The sequence below is a fragment of the Sturnira hondurensis genome, unplaced genomic scaffold (genome assembly GCF_014824575.4).
Source record: "Sturnira hondurensis isolate 20B ecotype Veracruz unplaced genomic scaffold, ASM1482457v3 Scaffold0025370, whole genome shotgun sequence".
Taxonomy (NCBI): Eukaryota; Metazoa; Chordata; class Mammalia; order Chiroptera; family Phyllostomidae; genus Sturnira; species Sturnira hondurensis.
The window spans coordinates 13,110,056-13,131,880 of NW_028098001.1; the positions used below are offsets into that span (position 1 = coordinate 13,110,056).

Below are 21,825 nucleotides of genomic sequence, written 5' to 3' on the forward strand. Positions count from 1 at the left end.
TGGATTGAGCACAGGCCTGTGAACCAGAGGATCGCGGTTCGGTTCCCAGTCAGGGCACATGCCTGGGTTGCAGGCCAGTTCCCAGCAGGCCAACTCCCAGCAGGGGATGCACCAAAGGCAACCATACATTGATGTTTCTCTCCCTCTCTCCTTTCCCCTCTAAAGATAAATAAAATCTTTAAAAAAAGAAAAAAAAAGAAATGGCAAGGAACAAACACTCCAATTTCAGAATATGTGTTTTCCGGAATTTATTCCTCTTTAATGATGAATATAAAATCTGAGACTTCACCAATGCCTTTAGGACAATCTCATACAAAGTGAAATGTAAAAATAACAATTATGTAGATCAAGGTGTGCCCTGAAACTTGAGAAAAACTGCTAAACGAAAAGCATTTCTAGGCAAAGCAAAACCCTCTACAGCAAAATCAAATTTTAAAAAAACGAAACAAACAAAACAGAAAGAGACTTTGGTAGCTTTCAGTAACAAAGGAAAAATAGGTTTAGTTCATTATAAATTCATGTAATACAAAAACATCTACATGGGGATGTGAAATAAATCTATAAAACAGAAACAAATCTAAAATATATTAAATTCTGAGAAAAAAAATCTTCCTTTTCTCCTCTTTGATTTTAGTAGAAAACCAGAATTTGGAATGAACAAGTATTTCCCCAACTAAATCTCCTTCTGGTCTGCATACACCTGTCAGGATGGCACTCTGTGTTTTAGCTAAGTTTGAAACGGCACGCTCTGACTTCCGGCAGCACACTTCCTCTGTCCCAACACATGTCCTACAGGAAATAAAGATTCCATCTTGAAATGCCCTTGAAATTACACCTATGCCTGCAATTCTCATCCACTTTCCTTCCTAGACTGTTAAGACTGTGATTACCTAAATCTAAAGGCAGCTAGTTAAAGAAAGGGACACAAAAATCATTACATGTTTGAAATGTAGCTAAAACAACAGTACGAGGAAGGACACAATATTCTCTCACGACAGTGTGGTCCCAGAGAGCAACCCCTCAGAACCCTGCAGAGCCTGGGTGTGCTTCCGGCTCACTCAGAGCAAGCACGGCCCCGGCCGATGCTGACCGCTCCTATTTCTTTGCTGATTTAAAAAACAAAAGTGGGGTGAGGGGTAGATGGTGTGTAACTGTTGTAGTTATTTAGCACTACTATTCATCTAGTCTGTTTAGGAGAATCACACTGGGCTTGCCACAGCCACAGCCATTCAAAAGTTTTAAGAAAAATCTTTGTTTAGCAAGTATTGTATTGATCCTATGACCCCAGAATTTAACTTACAAACCCTCAACCTTCACAAGTTGGTTCTTGGTGCTCACTGGCAAGAGTAGACAACATAAATTAGATCGTTACTGTAACATTAAAAAAAATTTAATTGCTGGAGCTTAAAAAGAAATTCTGTCTTATCAGAAGACTCATACACTCAGACACATTACCCAGTTAAAAACAATTCCTGGATAGTCCCTGGGATTCATCCAATGGAACTTGACCTGGATCTTATTTAATGCCAACGAAGCAGTAATACCCATGACTTCACAACAGCTTTCCTCACACAAAGACTGCTCCGATCATGTATCTGTTCTAGCCAAGTAGTTGGTGGCATGCTTTGCTTCTGGTTGCAGCCCTGGGCTGCGAGTCTCAGGCTGGGGTTTTGGCTTTAGCTTTTAACAAGTCCACGTTTAGCAAGTTGGAGGGTGAGAGGACATATGAGACAGGGCTTTAATACTTCTGTTCTTTCAACTCTTCATAAACTTCCTGCTCAGAATCTAAATGGCAGGTCTAGCATTGCGATGTTGAGACTAGCAGAACATTTTAGGCAATCCTCCGACAGTTGATCCTAGTCAGTCAAGACTGTTCCTATGTTTGGCAACTAAAAACTGTAGAAAATGTAAACAGGGACAAGGACACAAAAAAAGTAGCCTCTGCCCCAATACAACTGACACGTTCAGTGTTTATAAGCATCCACTGCAAAGGGAGGAAAGGTTTTGCATGCCAAGTACAACTCGGATTTATCTCCAACAGCCCCTTTCTCATGTATGCTGCTCTGAAAATTCACTGAGCTTATCTCTGGAGTGAGAACATGTGTCCACATTACTCTGAAAAATCTGGGACTAGGCACTGGCCAGAAACATAGACTAGCAAAGTTAAAGAACCAATGGAATGACAGGAAAAAAATTAAATTGTGCAGCAATATTAGTATCTTTTGATATGCCTCATCAGGGGTTCATAAAATATATCCAACCAAGATCTTCCTTTCTAAAAAAAATATAATCCCTTCACAAAATAGAGTAAGCAGCTGTTAGTCAGGGTAGCTGCATTCAAAAATATATTGATATGTGCACTTACGTACAGTTAAGTTGCCAGAGCTCAAAATGCCTTCAGGTATGAGTCAGATACTTTCCTTATAAATTTACTATCTAATTAGTGCACCTCTTAAAATATATCTTTTAAACAGTCTTATGCATTTAGATGAAACATTCCCCTTGCAAGAGATAAAGCAGCATCTATTTTCCAAAATAGCAATTATTCCCATCCCTACAAGTTGGTTCTGAACACACACTGTTGTAACAGCGATTTCTGGAAACACGTGCAGGAGCTTGGAGGACTTAAAGGGGTAAGACTTTACATTACCAGAAGGAGGGAAGAACACCCAACTTTTTCTGTAGTGTTATCATAAAGCACTAGAATGGTGAGCTGTGTGATTCTGTAGCAAAAATCTTCATCCATTTATCAACCAGCATTTTTTTTTTTGATCAACAGATTCTAATAGCCCAGCAGACTAATTTTAAGGATACAATCCAGGCAGCTTAAAGAGAAGCAGGTCTGAGCAATACTGGCATCAACTACAACCTAGGACAGATCCAGCACTTTCTCTGATGGCACCACTTACTTATCTTTCAGTCATTAGGGAAACAGACCTGTAACAGGGTATAGTACCTCCAGGTGAGTGAGGCAACCGCAGGCAATTCTGAAAATAAGAAAAAACCCACCACAGTTCTGATTTGGTTTAAAGCAATCATGCAATCCCATTATACCCACGTCTTCCAAAAACACCTTTTCCGAATGCAAGCAAAGTTACTGATGATGAATGTGGCTTTTGTCACAGTGATGCATTAGGTAAGCAGGTGTGTGCTGAGTACCAGGGGGCGCTCCAAAATGCATCTCCATCATCTTCCACTTGTCTTCTCTAAGGTTCTGCCTATTCATTCAAAAACAAACACACAAAAAAGCCAGTTATTGCACTGTATTAACAAGAAAATTCACCCTGTCAGTGAAATTTTAAATGTCAGGAACAGAGATGTTGGGAATCACAATGAATCACCCCCGTGTGCTTGATAAGAACAAATCCTGGGTTCAGCCTCTCAGAGATACTGTTCCACTTGCACCCAGGTGAGCAGGGAGTGTGGGGGTCACCGTGCTCTGAGGACTGGTGGGGAGTGACCCGAGGGGAAGAAGAGCACTGCATGGCCATGCCTACTGGCAAACAGCTGCTGCCCCAATCCCCAGGAGGGCTCCACGATTCAACCACCGAACAGACACCTGGCGCAGGGGCCCCCCGTCTGCTCCAGCCCTGGCTAGTCAAGGCCCAGTGTGCCAGTTGCCATCACGCCCGAAGGGCAGCATTCTGAATGCAGAAACTTCTACTTCAGTCCCTGCTTCGAGTCTTTTAAAAGAGTCTTGATGGTTTTCTACCTGAAAATCACTGGTGACAAGGTTTCCTTTTTCTTAAGTAGGCACCATGGTGGGCCAAACCTGCTGGCCTACAAAGCAAGAGAAGACAGTGGGTTTCCCCAGGGTTTTCTCACCTTTCAACTCTTGGAGAAAAGTGGGAAATCTGTTATTTTTAAATACTAACAACTAATTTAAATTCTTTTAAAAACGCTTATGCAGACGAACTCATTCGGAGCCAGTGTGGCCTGCAAGCGCCATTCAGTGACCTCCCGCCTGCCCTGTCTGCCTCTGGGAACTGCCAGAGTGTGCACTGCACCTGTGCCCTCTGGGCCCATAGAATGTTCTTTTCCTACCGTGTTCTCTCCTCACTGTGTGAGAACAATTACAGATGCTAATGGTGTCTTCCTATGTTCCCTGGCAGGCTTTCTGGCCCTGTCTTTAGCTCTGCACTGTAGAGAGGGGAGGAGAGGAGATGAGAAAAGGGGGCTTCCGTCTTCTACTGCATTACACCTGTGAACACTCAGCCCAGGCCTTCGTGTACACACTGGATAATGAATTGCCAGTGAGGTAAAAAACAAGTAACCAGAAAGGGGGGAAATGCTCCGAAAGATATGTTTATTTCTCTCCTCTGAAGATGAATGTAGTACGAGTTGCCATTAACCCTTTAAGGCCCCTTTAAATGGTTAATGATGGGGGTGGCACGAACCACACCATGCACTTCCACCCTGCTTCCATGTGTCCCTGCTCAGGTATGCCTGACACAAGCACCTGTGCACGGTGGGCTGAAGGGGTGGGTGTGCCCAGAATCCTCATTGCCTTTGGAATGGTCTGCTAAAATCAAGTCAACGTCAATGCCATCAAAACCAACTTTAACATGATGACCACAAGTCATGTGAGAATGCGTATTTTATAGGTCATAGGTTTCTTGAGAAATTTCTGAAATAAATATTATTTTTTAAAGAGTAAAACAGCCAGCCTTGGCCAGTGTGACTTAGTTGGTTGGAGCATCATTCCTTAGACCAAAGGGTCGCAGGTTTGATTCCTGGTTGGGGCACATCCACAGGTTGCAGGTTCCTTCCCCGATTGGGGGGCCTATGAGTAGGCAACCAATTGGTATTTCTCTCTCATATCACTGTTTCTCTCTCTAAAAAGAGCAATGAAACAATCTCTTCAGGTGAGGATAAAAAAACATACAAAGAGTAGAATAGTCAGCCTACAGTCTCTAAGGAAGAGGAAAATAAGAACAAAGAAGGCAAGCATGCACGGTATTTTTTGAAGGTTTTTGCATAGACAATGATGGCCCCTGGGTTTATGCACCCATTAGATTACTTCTACTTCAGTGTTTTTCCAGTTCTTTGAAGATAAATCTGGACTGTTTGCTACTCTTGGAGGAAACATGTTATAAAATACTACAATTTTCCTAGCAAGTATTCCAATGTTCCATCATTATAAAAATAGTCTTTAAAACCTTTTAATATTATAGTGTGGGTTTTGCCTCTATCTAAAACATGTACATGGAAACCGCCCACAACCATCTGTGGACTGACTGATGCACAAACAAAGCACGATTTCACATTGGTTATAAACTACAGGGCCTGTCGAATGGTTTTTATCATTGACAGCCTCTGCCTTCCTTCCCACAGGTGTTCTGGAAATGGCACAACTCCGAGATAGCCTCAAAAGGCCTATTACTTACAGACATCAAAGATCCCAGCAAGGCACTTTCAATCCAGTGTTAAAAATGACACTTTAGAATTCAGTCTCACTGAAACACAGTCAAAACCTTAACTGCAATGTATACAAAGATTGCAAGGAGATACAACAAAAATGTTAATGTGGCTTTCTCTGGGTGATATGGTTTTTATTTTATAGTCTATACCTTTTTGTACTCCCCCAGTTTTCCCAAATGAGCCTGGTCTACTTTCATAATCGGGGGGAAAAACGCCAAAACCACTGTTTTTTAAAGGAGAAATAATCAAAATATCTTATTTAATAAGGAAATGCTGCTTTTCAAGTTTGAAAGAGAATCCACATGTTTCACAGAGTTGTGATAATATGCATCATTTCTAGGCCTAAATATTAGAAAACCTTGAGCCTTCTGTGTTCTCTAAGACACATACGACATGATAGATTAGCTTTAAAAACATTTTGATTAGCTGAAGAATTGTAGAGTTTTTCTGAGGTTGACTACTTGTTACTGCAGACCATCTCTCTCCCAATTTAAATGAGTTCAATATGCAAAAGACCCTAAAAATATGGCTTTGATGCTGCTATTTCAAAAACATAAAGTAATGTAAACTTGAATTTAAAAACTGAAAGGAACTACTACTTTTTGCTACCTTAAATTCTTCTTGGAAGAAGGGAATATAAATGATAAATAAATTATAAATAAAAATTATAAATTATAAATAAATGATAAATTATAAAACAAATACTAATATACAGCAACAATTGAAAACTGGGAAGAAAAATTAGGATTCTTTTTGTGTTTACACTTGCAGTCTCTAGTTGTGCATTCAAGAAAGTGAAAGCTAAATATTTAGGGTATATATGCATTCCTATAATACCCTCAACCTCAACTGAGAACAATTAACAACAATGAAAAAAAATTTTTTTTTAATTTTATTTATCAATTTTAGAGAGAGAGAGGAAGGGGGAGAGAGAGAAAAGAGAGGGAGAGAGAAAAGCAGTGACTTGATGCTCCTCCCACTGATGCTTTCATTGGCTGCTTCTTGTGTGGGCCCTGACTGGGGATCGAACCCGCAACCTTGACATAGCAGGACGATGCTCTAACCAACTTTGCCCAAGAGGGCAAAAAATGAGGAATTTTAAAACAAGAAAAGATTGACCTACCTTTGACGCCAACCGTGATTTCAGGCCTAAGAATGAAAAGACTGTGTTGCTTTCCTTCGATTCAAAAAAACTGTCATAATCCTAGAAAAAAAGGGGGAGGAGAAAATAAACAAAAGCAAACTATTACCTTTGTATCTGATGCTTTTGACAATTCTTTATGGAAATAAAAAAAATGTACCATTGCTCCATCCAGGCCAGGGAAGAGCTATATAAATATACTGATTAATCTGTTCTACTTGAGCCTAAAAATTTCTTTGAGTATGATGGTAAATGTAACAAGTTTTTAACCCAAAGCCTGTGAAAAGATTAAAACATAAAACACTGACAACAGAAAGTAAATTGAAACACAGTCCCTGTCTCTCATGTGCCAAACTAATATTTATTTGTGTGAAATCATGGTGACCTAAGATTTTATTCCAGCACTTCAATATGGAAGGCTGCCTCCCAATTCGACTCTTGATATTTTGTTATCTAGGGCTCTAAAAATATATATCGCTGGGTACACAGAAACCTGTAAAGGTCTCCATGTGTCAATATGAGTGCTTCTATTCTGTTTCTGAAGTAGTCCACATTCTTTAAGACTGTGTCTTTAGAGAGAATAAAAGGATCAAATAAAAACTAGAGAAAACTATATTCTCTATAACATTTACCTTCACCTCAGAAGCAGAATCATTTTTCTCTCCTTACTTTCACAAAAGAAGCCATTAAAGAATTCTGGTCAATATGTTAATCAATTGTTTCTTTTCAAAAGTTTGCATGTATAATACTATACAGTTTCTAAGGTGATATAAAGCTATCTTAAAATCTGGTAGAGGTCCCTTTGATAATGTCACCCTAAGGATAAATATTATAAGCAGACAAGGATCAGAATCATTTTTAGGCATTTCCATAGCCTACCTGGTTGGAAAGCAAGAAAAAAAAAAAAGCCCAAGTTTGACAGTCAATACATGAACATGAGAGAACTGAGATTTGGGGCCAACACCCATTGATGTATTGTTGTATTTGATGACTTTTGTGCTCTCTGATGCTTCTCGCCCAAGAGGAATGCAAGTGTGGAGCACCCTGTATACAAGTCTCTAAGCCCTTATGAATCCACTGCTAAGCCGAACCAATGGCATCACAAGTACTTGTGAAACCTGTCTAGGAATCTAAGAGTCAATACTTACAGAGCAGAAATCATGTACAGGTTCTGAGCAAGGGAGCTGAACGGTCAAGTTTACTTTAAGAAAATAGCGAAGTCAACTCTGTGAAGAATGGTTCAGAGAGAGGGCAGCAAGAAGGGAAGCAGGGGAAGTTAGAAGAGTACTGTGGCAATTTAAGCAAGAGATGGTGGCAGCCTGAACCACTGCAAATGATAGTGGAAGACAGAGAGAAGTGGACAGACTGGAGGTAGATTTTGGAGGAAGAAATAATCATAGTCAATTGTGGAATTAGTGGAGCGGGTTAGGGTGAATCAAAAATTAAAGCAACTCTGAGCTTTGTGGCTTGATAGAAAAGACCAGAGAAAAAGCACATTTTGAAATCTGCCTAGGAATTTAAGTGGGAGTTGATGACTTATAAAGTGGAGGTCTGCTTCTTGCAAAGCACGCCTCAGCTGATGAAAAATCTTTGAATTAAGTGACTCAGTGCAGAGACCCTAATTGTCCAAACACTTTGCCAGGATAAAATTGGAGTTAAATTTCAAAATGTTAAGTTTGAGAAGTTGTATGAAACACCCAAGTGAAGAAGATTAAAAACAGGGCCGTTGGAGGTTCCTAGTGACTTTACAATATTACAGATTTTGCAGAATTTTATTTAAAAAAACAATTTTTTAAAAATAAGAAAACTATGTTACAAATAATACAAGTCTAAAGTTGATGTGGAATTTAGGTGAAATCCCATGAATGTTACAAATATTCTTTATAACAAAGCTACTTCCTAGCAGTTGAGCGACACTTCACTGGGCTCAGGAAATAATCCTGACTGATGCATGCATTTTCTATGTGGTCATTTTTGCTTACATTCAGTGCGGTAACGGGGGGGAGACAGCTGAACTACAGCCCTACTTATCCGATCCTGATGAACACCAGTGTACTTGCCCCTCCCCATACCATACTCGGCCACTGTTCGTTCTATATTCTTTCCCTGGAGAAGCTCATTTAGAGTCATGGTCCTAATCAAATTCACATCTTTACCTCTGATTTCTCCTCTCAGTTCTGGTTTTATATAAAAACTGTTTGCAAACTCTTAAACATAAGGGATCTAAATTGCAATTCATGATCTTCCCGCCACACCACGAGATGGCCCTCTAAGAAAAATGGCACCACCATCTAACAGATTCTATCCACCACGACAGCAATCGAGGTACCACAGGCAGACTCCCCTCTTTCCTGGACCGGGAACTAACTGCCTTGCACATTCGTCCGACCTCTCCCTGTTCGACACCCATCTCGTCGCCCTGATCCAAGCTAGACTTCTGCAGTAGCGTCTCAGTTTATCACCCCTTGTCCAATCAGACCTATTTCCACCCCATCATTTTCAAGTAAGGACAGACTGATCTTTTAAAAATGAGACACTGATCATGCTATCCTCTTCTTAAATCCTTTCCTTCAGGACTTTTCATTGCTGTTATACTACAGATTCAAACTCTTCACATGGCATAAAGGCACTATGTAGTCCGGCTCCTCTTGGTCAAGAGGTCTTCATTTCCACATACCAACCACCACCTGGTTCACAGATTAATTTCTGGGAAACTAAGTGGTATATACACTCAGTCCATTGTGATGTCCTACAATCTACTGAGTTATGTGACCTCGATCAACTCATTTAAGCTCCTTGGACTATTTCTTTCTTTCGGCATCAGATACTGCCAAAGTCCCTTGAAGCACCAATATTCTATGAAAGGATGGAGCACTGAATGTAGCTGCTCTCCAATGGGCTGTTTAGCTGTGCCCAGGGGTAAAGTCACTCACTTATTCCAGTTACTAAAATATCTATTTGAAAAACCTGCCCCTCTCTGGTTTAACTGACTAGGAAAGGGAAGAGACAATGTGAGTGGAAAAAAATGACTAGTGACTTAGTCATCAAAATGCTGTCCCTGTTTTGAATTTTCAAAGGTCTTTACCTGTTTCTACTTGATTAATAATCTCTGATGTCAGTCTGTGAGGAATGAAGAAACTAACAATGTAAGGAATAAGAAATGAGAAACAATGCCTGACTCAATCTCTGTAAATGTAGCATGCTTTTTACTTTAAAAGACTGAAGTGCTAACATGAAAATATCTTGCATGTAAAAGATCAAAAAATGAGTTACAGTGGAGATGTGTACAATTCAGGTTTCAGTGTTTATATTAAAAACTCTAATTTACACCCTGGCTGGGTAGCTCACTTAGTTAGAGCATCACAGGCCAAGGTTGCAGGTTCCACCCCTGTCAGGGCACACACAAGAATCAACCAATGAATGCATAAACAAGTGGACCAACAAAGTGATATTTCTTTCTCCCCTCTCTCTGAAATCAATCAATAAAAAAATTTAAATACCTTAATATAAACATAAGTACAGTTCTTCAAATCACAAAACAGGACATGTGAAATTTATACATGTAGAGAATATGTAACTTTATAAACAATCCATTTAACACTGAATCAAAACCATTCTCATAAATTCTCATCATCAACAAAGGTATACAGAAATTTCGGATATTCAGAAATCTCAGAAGAGCAGCATTTCTCATTTAGATTAAAAATCCTCTTTAACTGTATCTGTGTCATAAACATCATAAGCATTATCTTTATTTTATGAACCTTTAACTCAGTGCCATAGAAGTTTAGCTAGGGAGGTTCTTACCTGACCTAGATCCTCCCAACCTTTTAGTAATTGTCACTGAAGATAATTAACTCCTTCCAAAGTGACAAATATAAAATTTTGTAATTAACTTTAAAAGCAGAATAATTTAATGAAATCATTTTAAAACTCAATGTTAGAACAGTACCTGACACACACCAGGTTACCAGTAGTATTTGTCAAGTGGACGAATTAGCTGTCTGCTAATTGATGACTGCTATACCAAGTTTCAGGCAGTCTCATGCTAGTAACATAATTTGAATAAATCCTATTTCTATGTTATTGCTTGCAGGCTTTAAAGAATTATGTACACAATTCACTGTCTGATGTTCAAAAGCTTTTGAGTGGACTGACGAATCTGAAAATGTAAAGGGTTAAATTATTTTCCTTGTCATGTTTAGGCAGAGTACATGATTGATACTTTAAAATCTAGGATTTCTAAATAGTTCATACTGCCTCCCAGAGATAAATTAAATAGGATAATGTGAATTAATTTAAAAGTGTTAGAAATTTTAAAATCACATCCTACTGACTATAAGTACAAGTTATCATGGCCTTAGGCATTCCCCAATAAAAGAGAAAAATCTGCTTTCTTATCAGATTCATTTCACTTATCACGCTTATAATTTAGAAATACATTATGGTTTGCACTGCAAATGTGAAAAACACTGTATTTTAAAAACTCGCTATAAAGCTTCTCAATGGGCTTGCTGAATTCTTTATAGTCAGACACTGTCTCTGAGTGTTTTTAAATACATGTCTGCAAATGACACATTTCAGGACAATCAACCTTCTGTTAATGACCAGTTAAGAGCACCTTTGGAGGAGAGTACAACACATAGCACATTCAAGATTAAAACTGCCCAGTTCCCAATGCTGGTACATTTTCAGTACATCAAAGAAAAAAGATGAAAAATTCCCCTTGTTTCTAGTGTTGACTACTTATGAAAAGAAAAATTTCTGGATTATACAGATATCAGCATAACTGAGCACTGTTACAAATTTAACATTTATCTGAATGTTGCAACTTTAAGAAGAAAGCAAGCTAAATAGCTGTTAAAAAGGAAAAAAATAACTTCCATCATCTATACTTCCATTTGTGTTTAAGTGAAAACCAATATTAGAGACATTTATAAGCTCATGATAAAATCTACAACAGGTAAAGTCCACAATAGTCTTATTCTTCCAAAGAGCTTACTTAAGGACACTGGCCATACACTGAGATTAGACTGTTGCGGACTAGACAAACACTTGAGACAAAGACCTTAAAGTTCTTTGCCCTTTTAGTGCTCCCTACGAGAACAGGGAGGAAACCCACAGCAGCCACTCTGAAAAGCTGTGCCGCTTCCCACGCTAAGTCAAGGGCACATCCAAACAGGAGGTTGCAGGGAACCAAAATAACACGTGGCCTACAAGGAAAGGGTGGCAGCAATCAATTCTAAATGACCCAAAGCAAATTGGGTTTATCCAAAAGAAGAAAATGTTTTTTAAAAATTATAAGACTGTAAGAGTTGCTGCTGTTGCTGCTGCTGCTGCATGTAACGGGCTGAGGCCCCTTCTTAAAATTTCTTTCAAGCCTGAGGGTCTCCTCTAAGCAGAATTTCTTGATTTAGTGGTTTAAAGATAGTTACTACTATATTTATTCTATTTCATGAAATCTTGGTATAGGAGGAAAAAATAGTTGGCAGTTACAATCCTGGTAGGAGATGTAAGATGTAATTGTCTAAAACAGCTTCACTCAGTGATTTTTATGCCAAATACTAAAAATTTGAGTAAGCCAAAAGTTGAGGATTTTAAATTCCTAATTCATGTCTAACATTTCCAAACCACACTGCTAAGAGACAGCAAGGCAAGCAAGTATGTGTAAGTACCAACTGAAACTGGATGAAAAAAATTTTGTGCTAAACATGGGAAAAGGAACCAGCAATAAAATTTTAATAACTACCCAGAGGAGTAAGTGAAAAGGCTAAACTTAGTTATGAGATCTCTTAGGTACTGACATTTCTGTCACTCTCCTTTCACAGGGATTTAGTTAAACAGGATTATATACCCTCCCAAATGTGACTCCTCACAGATCTAAACAGTTCCGTGGAGAACAGTATTTGTATGTTTAAAACAATATAAATATAATATATACTTATATAATAGTTATTATACTTACAAAAGAGAATGTGACATAAGCTTTAGCAATGTTAGTGTGAGTGTATGTGTAAATCAAAATGGAAGGGAAAAGAGAGAAGCAATGAGATTACAAATCTCTTTTCATCTTTCAAGGAAAAAAGTAAACACTGTCTACATTTAAAATCAAGGAATATAGATATTAGTATATGAAACAGGCGATAACTTAAGAATCTCATAGAAGTGGCTACGTCTCGGGAATCTGCGGGAGGCCACGCAGACAGAAGGGCAGAGGAAACCAGACCCTCCTGTCAACAGGCTTTATTGCCTTAACACTGATACTAACATGGCCTTAATATCTTAACAATATTTTTCTTTTCATTAGTTTTATCTACATAAGGCTCAGATAAAAATGTTTAACAAAAGGAAAACTGCCAGTTTGGATATTAGCTAAAATATACTGCTAAACAGGCACCTGGGGTGGCCTGAAACTGGATGAAGCTTTGCAATATTCAGAGCACAAGTCATCTTTATGAAAGACATGTCCCAGGTACTCGTTGCTGTCAAATATTTATTTAGTTTTTTTAGAGAGAGGGGAAAGGAGGGAGAAAGAGAGGGAGAGAAACATCGATGTGCCATTGGTTGCCTCTCGCAAGCCCACAACTGGGAACCTGGCCTGCAACCCAGGCCTGTGTCCTGATGGGAATCAAACCAGTGACCTTTCAATCTGCAGGCCAGCACTCATTCCACTGAGCCACACCACCGAGGACCACTGTAAAATATCGAAGCAAATATCTCAGGTGAAATGGGAGGTTAAACATTTATAGACAGAAGAATAGAACCTAGAGTTATACAGAATAGATAAAACTGTGAAGAATATCTAATTAAACTGTAATGCTTTGGGCATACAGCTGATCAGCAATCAGTGAGAAAGAGGACTCAGTATCACCCATAACTCAACACCCAGCCTTTCCTTTCCCAGCAGCTGTCAGGATGCCGTGCAAGATTATTTACAGTAAAATATCTAAAGGAGAAGAGTCTTCTTGATTAGATAAGTGATCTTCTAGACAGAAGGACTTGGAATACAGATTTTCAAATTCAGATCAAAAGTTTTCTAAGGAAATTCTACCCATGGGATATGTGAGCTTCTCTATTAGAGGTAATTTCTGAAATAGATGTCATTGCAAAAGTTAGAAATTTCAATAAGCTCACTTATTAGATATTTGGCTTTGACTTTCATTAATAAAATGTGAATAGAAATGCTCAGAACCTTGACAAGGCACGACCCAACATAACGGGGATAGCTCCCTGCTGTGCTAAAAGCACTGGTGTAGTCAGTCACCCATTCACAGAATCGAATTTTGTTAAATATGGTCTATGTTCGCAGCATTCTGATAGGGAACAGATACTAAGATAAATATGCCACGGAGCCTGAGGGGGTGAGTACAAGGAACTCAGACTGGCTGAAGGCAAAGACATGGGGGGGAAAGAAAAAGAAAATTCTATGAGAGAAATGTGGTAATAGCAGTAATAAGGCACAGGTTTGCTGGGCATGGGGTGGGGGGAGGAATAAGCAGAGTCTTAGTTAATCAGAGAAAGCTCAATACCAAGGCCCTTTTAGAGTGTATGAGGGAAACAGGGCAGAATTATATAGGAGGTAAAATTATAGGATTTGGTAACAAACTGAATATTGAGGTGAGAAAAAACAGACGTATGGTGACTTTTAGGGCTTTGCCTTTAGCATCGTGTAGATGATGCAGCCATTAACCCCACATAAATAACAGCCATATTCTAGAGACAGGGCACAATTCCTTGAGGATAACCAAAATTTTGATCTCCAGCGCCCCCCTTCCACTTTCCATTATTGACTCTCAACAGTTCTATTAACAATATTAATGCAGACAGGCTTCAATATAGGTAAAATTTTCTGTCTATCACTATAGTCTGTTCTGCCAGAAGACACACTTAATTTTCATGAAGGAGGTTTGGGAAACAGCTAATCCCACGTGTCTCAAATATAAGCCCTGAAGATCCCCAGGAGGCAGAGGAAAATGTGAATGGACCATCTAGAGAGGGGTAAACTATGGAGGGGCCTCGGAACTCACCATGGTGTTGACATTTTTAAAGGGTTAGAAAACAAGCAAAAACCACCAAACAGAAAACAATATGCAGCAGAGAACTACGTGGCCTGCAAAGCCTGAAGTATTTACCAGGTGGCCCAACCCATTATCTAGAGGACTGGGGGATATATTTTCAGGCAGCCACTGAAAATGTGCAATTTCCCTGAAGCCCTGTTCATCTTAAACCTTCATGGAAATTAGTCCTCCTATCCCATAACATATTAGTGTTTGTTCTGCTGTTTAAAAATACTGTTTGCCACAGAACGGTGGCAAAATCTTTAAGCCAAATGGCTGCTCTTGGCAGACAGGGAGTCTTTATTCTGTGACTTTGGGTGCATCCTCAGGCCCTGAGAAATCCAAATAGTTTTTAACCAGCAACCAATATAATGCTCATCCTGTTTGAACCTTTACTAGTTTTTGTTTCACCAAGTGACTTTTTGTTGACCTTGAAACCAAATTCTGGGGCAACCAACAATAACCCTTCATATACCCCAACATATTTTTGGAAAAGAGGAAGAGTAGACTAGTCTAAAACGAGAACACACTTTCTAAAATAACATGAAGCACTGCACTCTTCAGAAAGCCTGCCAATTACAAACTACTGTTTCCAGTGGCTGGAAACAACTAAGTAGCCCACTGAAGGGGAATAATTACACTAATTTTAATAGTCCACCCAAGGCAATAATATGCAACCTTTAAAAAGTAAGTTTACAATTACATGAAAACTTTTGGTTAGAGAACAAAGCAGGACACAAATGCCATAGTATTTCCTGACATAGGGTGATCAAACTATGTGATTAAAAAAGGTTAATCTACTTGTAAGAAAAGAGTGTATTAGAGAGCTAAAACTGTTTCACCTTTCTATCTCATTCTCTTCTAAAAATTTTTCTCCACTTGCATATTCATTTTAGTGCTGGGAAAAAAAGAAATGATGATGATGGATAACCAATGCAATATGAAAACTTAAAAAATTTCTTTCCAATAAACTTATTGTGAGACTTTTGGCTAAAGATCATTTATTCATTCATTCATGTATTCATATATGAGGTCGGTCTAGAAGATATCCAGCCATTTGATATGAAAAACAGACATTTATTGAAGAAGATACAAGAGACACTGTATGTAGGACAATGTTGCCTCAATCTCCTTCAAAGGCACCTTGGCACCTCACACAGTTCTCCCAATCGCTGTCACTCACCCCATCATATTCCCCGAATCTCACTGACAGTCTGAAATCTCTTCCTTCTCAAACGTGATTTCAGTTTTGGGAAAAGCCAGAATTTGCAGGGCACAAAATCTGGGCTGAAGGGGGGCTGAGTCACTGGGGGTGATTTGATATTTCACCCCAAAACTGCACAAGACGTGATGAATGATTGGGAGTGTTATTGTGATGAAGCTGCCAATCACCAGTTGCCCATAGCTGCAGCCTTCTGAATAATCTGAGTAGTTTCCTCAGAGGACTGTTCAAGCTTAACACAAAATTTGATGCAGATTTGTTGCTCTACTCAGTCATTTTGAATGCAATGGCCACACAGAACACATGCTCATTCAGTGGTGTGACTTCCACCCCCACTGACTAGTAAAGTGAGGTCACCATCGTTCACACAAGCCCATTCTAGTCCACTCTCCTTGGCTGCCAGGTTACATCGGGGTTATGCAAACTGTTCTTGTTATATTAACCACAGTTGTTAATATAAACCTTGTTAAGACAAACCTTGTATATGCACATACACATATTTCTTCATTAAAAATAAAATTATATGTATGAATCAGGGATTTGTAAAATTGATAATTAAAGGACTTGGTTCTTCATGCTTCCAAAAAGACCCCAAACACAATTAAAATAAATTATCCCAAACAATCTTCTCACAAGTCTTAAATAAACACTGCAGTTGGAAACAACACAAGTCATACATTCAGGTGTTCTCGTGCTGTGCTTCTGAGCCTCCACCAAATGTGAGGTAATACATTTCCTTGTCTCTTCATATTGGAAAGACAGCACAGAGGAGCAGATATCACAAAGAACCTCTGCTGGTCACTGAGATTTCCTGTGTTTCCTGAGATTAGTCCAACCCCCTCCAGTCCACCTTCATGCTCTAATTAATGAAGGTAATATGGGGAAAGGCCAAATTATTACTTAAACTGGTCAAGTGCTTTAATTGAAGCTTATTTGGTTAGCAATACATGCACTGTTCGGGTGCAAATTTAACATTCTGTAAGTATCATCTAAAAGTACAAAAGAGTAATTCAACACTTTAAAACATAAGTAACCTCGTGGAAAACGATCAGTTTACCTTTCTATAAAAATTGTCTGTCTCTCAGTTGGGCTGTCCTCTCTTCATTGTACGTAAGACAGGGCTTTACATGAGTAACTTGAGCTACACATTCCACTGTACACCCATCTCTCTCCCCACCTTCTCCTGCTGAGTATTGGCATCCTCAGCCGCACCCACTTGCCTTGACTACCTAAATGGTCACTACGCTTTCCCCCTTGATGGTTAATCTACAGACTGGTTAATGTGACCTTGGTCAATTGGAATTTGGCTGCATTCCCATTTCTAAATAAATACCAGTTTTGATTAAAAAATAAAAATTAATATATTAATTTAGCAAGGTTACAGGACAACAGCATATAAAAATTATTGGTGTTTCTATACATTAATAATGAATCATTGGAAAAGGAAATTTAAAAATAATTGCATTTACAGTAGCACAAAAAGAATATTTAAGAATAAACCTAACCAAGGAAGTAAAACACTTACACATTAAAACCTACAAAATATTGTTGAAAGAAATGAATGCTGACACACTTCAAATAAATGAAGACACTCCATGTTCATATTGAAGACTTACTACAGTTAAGATGTGGATATGACTCAAAGTGATCTAAAGATTCAACAAAATCCCTATCAAAATCTCAATGACATTTTTGCAGAAATAGAAAAAAATCATCCTAAAATTCATACTGAATCTCAAGGGACCCCTCAAGTAAAGATTCATACTGAATCTTTAAAACTCTAAAGTTTCTATAAACTTTAAAGAACTCACACATCCTCATTTCAAAACATATTGTAAAACTATAGTAATCAAAACAGTGGGATACGGGCATAAAGACAGACATATTGACCAATGTAACAGAACAGAGTTCAAAAAAATAAACCCTCAACTGTGTGGTTAAATGATCGTCAACACAAGTGCCAAGACCTCTCAATGGGGAAAAGACAGTCTCTTCAACAATAGTGCTGGGAAAGCTAGTTATGGACATGCAAAAGAATGACCATGTACTCTCATCTTACACCATATATAAAAATTACCTACAAATGAATTAAAAGCCTAAACATAAAGGCCCAAAACTATAAAACTGCTATAAGAAAAAAAAAAGTGGGGGAAAAGTTTCATGATACAGTATTAGGCAAGTAATGACTTCTTGGATATGACTCCAAAAGCACAGGCAACCAAAGGAAAAATATACAAATGGGAATATGTTAAACTTAAAAATGTTTGCTCATCAAATGATATAACCAATGGAGTGAAAGGCAACCTAAGAATGGCAGAAAATATTACCAATTAGATGTCTGATAAGGGGTAAGTATCCAGATTATACAAAGAACCCTTACAAGTGAAAAACAAAAAATCAAATAATCTGATTGAAAAAAATGTGCAAAGGATGTGAACAGACATTTCTCCAAAAATGATATACAAATGGACAAGCACATGAGATGCTTAATGTCACCTATCAGCAGATAAATGCAAATCAAAACCACAATGAGATATCACATCACACCCATTACGATGTGTACTCGAAAAACAAAACCAGGAAATAACAAGCGTTGGCGGGGATGTGAAGTTGGAACCCTGTGCATTGTTGGAAGGACTTTAAATTGGCACAACCACAATGGAAAACAGTACGACAGTTCTTAGGAAAATTAAAAATAGAACTACCATCTGATGCAGAAATCTCCTTTCTAGGTATATATCCAAAGAAATTAAAAGCAAGATCTCAAAGAGATACTTATAAACCCATGTTCATAGCAGCACTATTCACAATATCCAAAAGGTGGAACCACTCTAATGTCTATCCACAGATGAACAAAGTGTGGTATATACATACAATGGAAAGGAAAGAGATCTTGTCACGGTTTCAATGCTCTACGCTGAATGTGTGTATCCTGCCAAAATTTGTATGTGAAATACTGATGCCCTCATAAAAAAGGTCTGAGACCTCTCTTGTCCCTCCTACCATGTGAGAACACTGAAGGAAGTTGGTAGTCTGCAGCCCAGTAAGGGCCTTCACTGGAACCCAACTATGCTATCACCCTGTTCTTGGACTTCTGGCCTTCAGAACTGTGCAAAATAAGTTTCTAATGTTTTTAAGTCACCCAGTCAGTAGGATTGTGTCATACCAGCCTCAAGGACTAAGATGTACAACACAGGTGAATGCTGAGGCCATTATGCTAGGTGAAACGAACCAGTGACAAAAAGACAAATACTGTGTGAGCTATGTCTATGAGGTGTCTAAAAGTAGTGAAATTCATAGAGATAGAAAGTAGGATAGTTGCCAGGGACTGGGGTAGGGGTATGAGGCCATGGTGAAACAAATAGGAGCTGTTTAATGAGTATAAAATTTCAGTCCTGCCAAACTGAAGAGCTCTGGAGACCTGTTGTACAACGATGTGAATATATTTAACATGAGTGAACGATACACCTAAAGGTGGTTAAGACTGTGAATTTTATTATATATGTCTTTGCCACAATAAAAATATTTTAGTAAATAATAAAACAAAAAATATATGAAGAAATCCAAATCCTTTTTTTTGTGCTTAATAGGGAGGAAATAAAAAGAAATGTAAGGGTAGTAAATATTCTTCTTTTTTACAGATATAAGGATTGTCATTTCTAGTGCATTTCACACTTGTCAGTTAAGACTGCAAAGTCTGTATCTTGAACATGATGACATGAACTTTCAAAAACCCAAATCAGACACTAAAACCATCAGAAAATCCTGGGTGTCTGGACACTTACTGTTAGGTCCCCATTTCCTGAGAAGACTCCTGATCATGGTAGGACACTCCAGGGAGACAGCATGAACAATCAGTCCATGCCTGTTTGAGTTCTGGATGACAAACAACAAATGGACACTGACAACTTGGAAGGGATTTATGGAGATAATGTGGGGAGTTCATATAGTCTACATTTAAACCTGGAGAATTCAGGAAAAAAAGGAGTAATTTCCACATCTGGGTAGCCAAGAGTTCACCCAGGCCACACCTCAGGATCAGTCTCATGAAGACGTCAGCCATGGCTTTCTCAGGTCCTATCATCTCAAACACTCAATGCTAACCTTCAATTAATCATGTATTTCTGCATCATCCCCTCCAAGTTCAAATTCTGGGGTAGTAAGAACTGATGAGGCATGCCAGGGAGTTTCCATTCAATAGGGACTTCCCAATGGGCAGAATAACAAAAGGCTGAAAAGAGAAGACAATTGTCCATATTGGTTACCATGTAGCTTGGCAGCTGTGTATGTCTCAACTGCCCAGCTCATCCATTTAAGATAAAGCAATAAGTTTCTAGTCAATTCCAGGAAGTAGGAGAATCCTACTTACTGGGTCCTGTCACTTGCAATGTAGCAGTTTTCCACAGGTTATCTAATTGAGGAACAATACTCATAACTATCACTGGGTAAAGCAAGGTATACAGGAGCAGCTGGAATGTATGAGGCCATGGTTATTAATTGCCCTCTAATGCTTTTTTTTCTTTTGTCAGTCAAATTTGCTTGACCTTTATGAGAGCAGACACTGTCTTCAAAACTCCTGCCAGAACAGACTGTACGTCAGCATGCGAATACCAGCACTGCTGTGACCATCACCACGGGACTGACCCTGCTCAGGCAGGGAAGATGCAGTGTATCTGGCACGGTTTAATCAATCTGTAGCCTCTAGCCAGATACCAGTCTATCTGAAAAAGTTTCCACTGACTCTAAAAGGCAAAGATACATAGAGATTCAGAAAGTCATAAACAGGTAAAAATAAGATTTATTTTCACAATATTACACTCAAATACATTCCTCTATTCAAAGGGCTCTGAAGAGTTCTGCTTTTATGATGATAGAGCAAAGATGTCTCTACCTCCTTTCTCTTGCAAAGTCAACAAAACAACGAAGATTTAAAAAGCCAGGATCTCCATTTTAAAAAAAGATAAAGCTAGGAGACATCTATAGCCCTGAATTACAGCATACGCAGGAAGTGGGTAGAGAAATGGGGAGGGTTGTCAGAGTGCAGGGCGGTCAGCCTTTAGTGTCTGCAGAGGCAGCATCAACAAGGCACAAGCTGCAGGACCCCCAGGAAGCATCAAGAACTGGAGGCATCTGCTGTTGTGAAGGTGGGGTGAGTGGGCAATCAGAAAACAAGGGGACTGTTTGAAAAATAGTCAGACTCCCAGGGTGCCTCCCAAAGGAGCTAGAAGGTACACAGTTAACAGACATGGTTTCTGGGAAGCAACAAACTTATAAACACCAGCAATGAAGACAATGGGGGTGAACACAGGGATAGGAAGTGAAAAAACGTGTATAACAGATAGTGAGACCCTCTAGTTCTCTCACTCTACATGGCCAGAACGCCATCAGCCAGGCTAATATTTCCAAAGCAAGAAACTAGAAGGCCATTCTCCAAAAAAATTAAGTATCATCTGAGAAAAGACTTACAGTTACTACTATAACTATATGCAATGAGAATGCTGACAGGTTACCCAATCATCCTGCAGGAAAGTCCAGCGGAAAACACAGGTTCTAATGAGTATTCTTGTGCCTCACCTATTAAACAAAAGACAACAATCGCCCAACAGCTGAGGAAAGCCCAACACACTCCAGAGAGAAGTACAATACAAACAAAGTGAAAAATAAGAAACTTAGGGAAACAGGGACAATACTGGCAAGAGAAGAAAACTTCAAAAAAAATCATATTAGTATGTCCGTTGAGGTAAAATCTTGCATTCATCTCACAAAAGCACAACACTATTAAAAAGAAAAGACCAGAAAGTAAGAAAGGGGGAAAATATGACATGAAAAATTTCAATGGAAGGATTCAGAGGTTAAGTTAAAAAAATCTCCCAGAAAGTAGAACAAAAAGTTAGAGAAGTGGACAATCCAAAAACAAAACAAAACAAAACAAAACAAACGAACAAAAAAGAATATTAGGAAAATCAGTGTAAGAAGTCTAATAG

The 21,825-nt window shown here is 38.7% G+C and overlaps 1 protein-coding gene across 1 annotated transcript in view; it reads right to left on the bottom strand.

Moving 5' to 3' along the window:
• Positions 1–233: 233 nt before the first annotated feature.
• The window catches only part of SH3BGRL2 (SH3 domain binding glutamate rich protein like 2), a 59,961-nt gene continuing 38,369 nt past the window's right edge, over positions 234–21,825 (bottom strand). Inside the window, exons 3-4 of the mRNA XM_037039270.1 lie at positions 6,545–6,625; positions 234–3,218 (exon numbers count right to left, since the gene is read on the bottom strand). Coding sequence (XP_036895165.1) covers positions 3,207–3,218; positions 6,545–6,625 — 93 coding nt within the window. The 3' untranslated portion in view covers positions 234–3,206. The remainder of the gene's footprint in view (positions 3,219–6,544; positions 6,626–21,825) is intronic.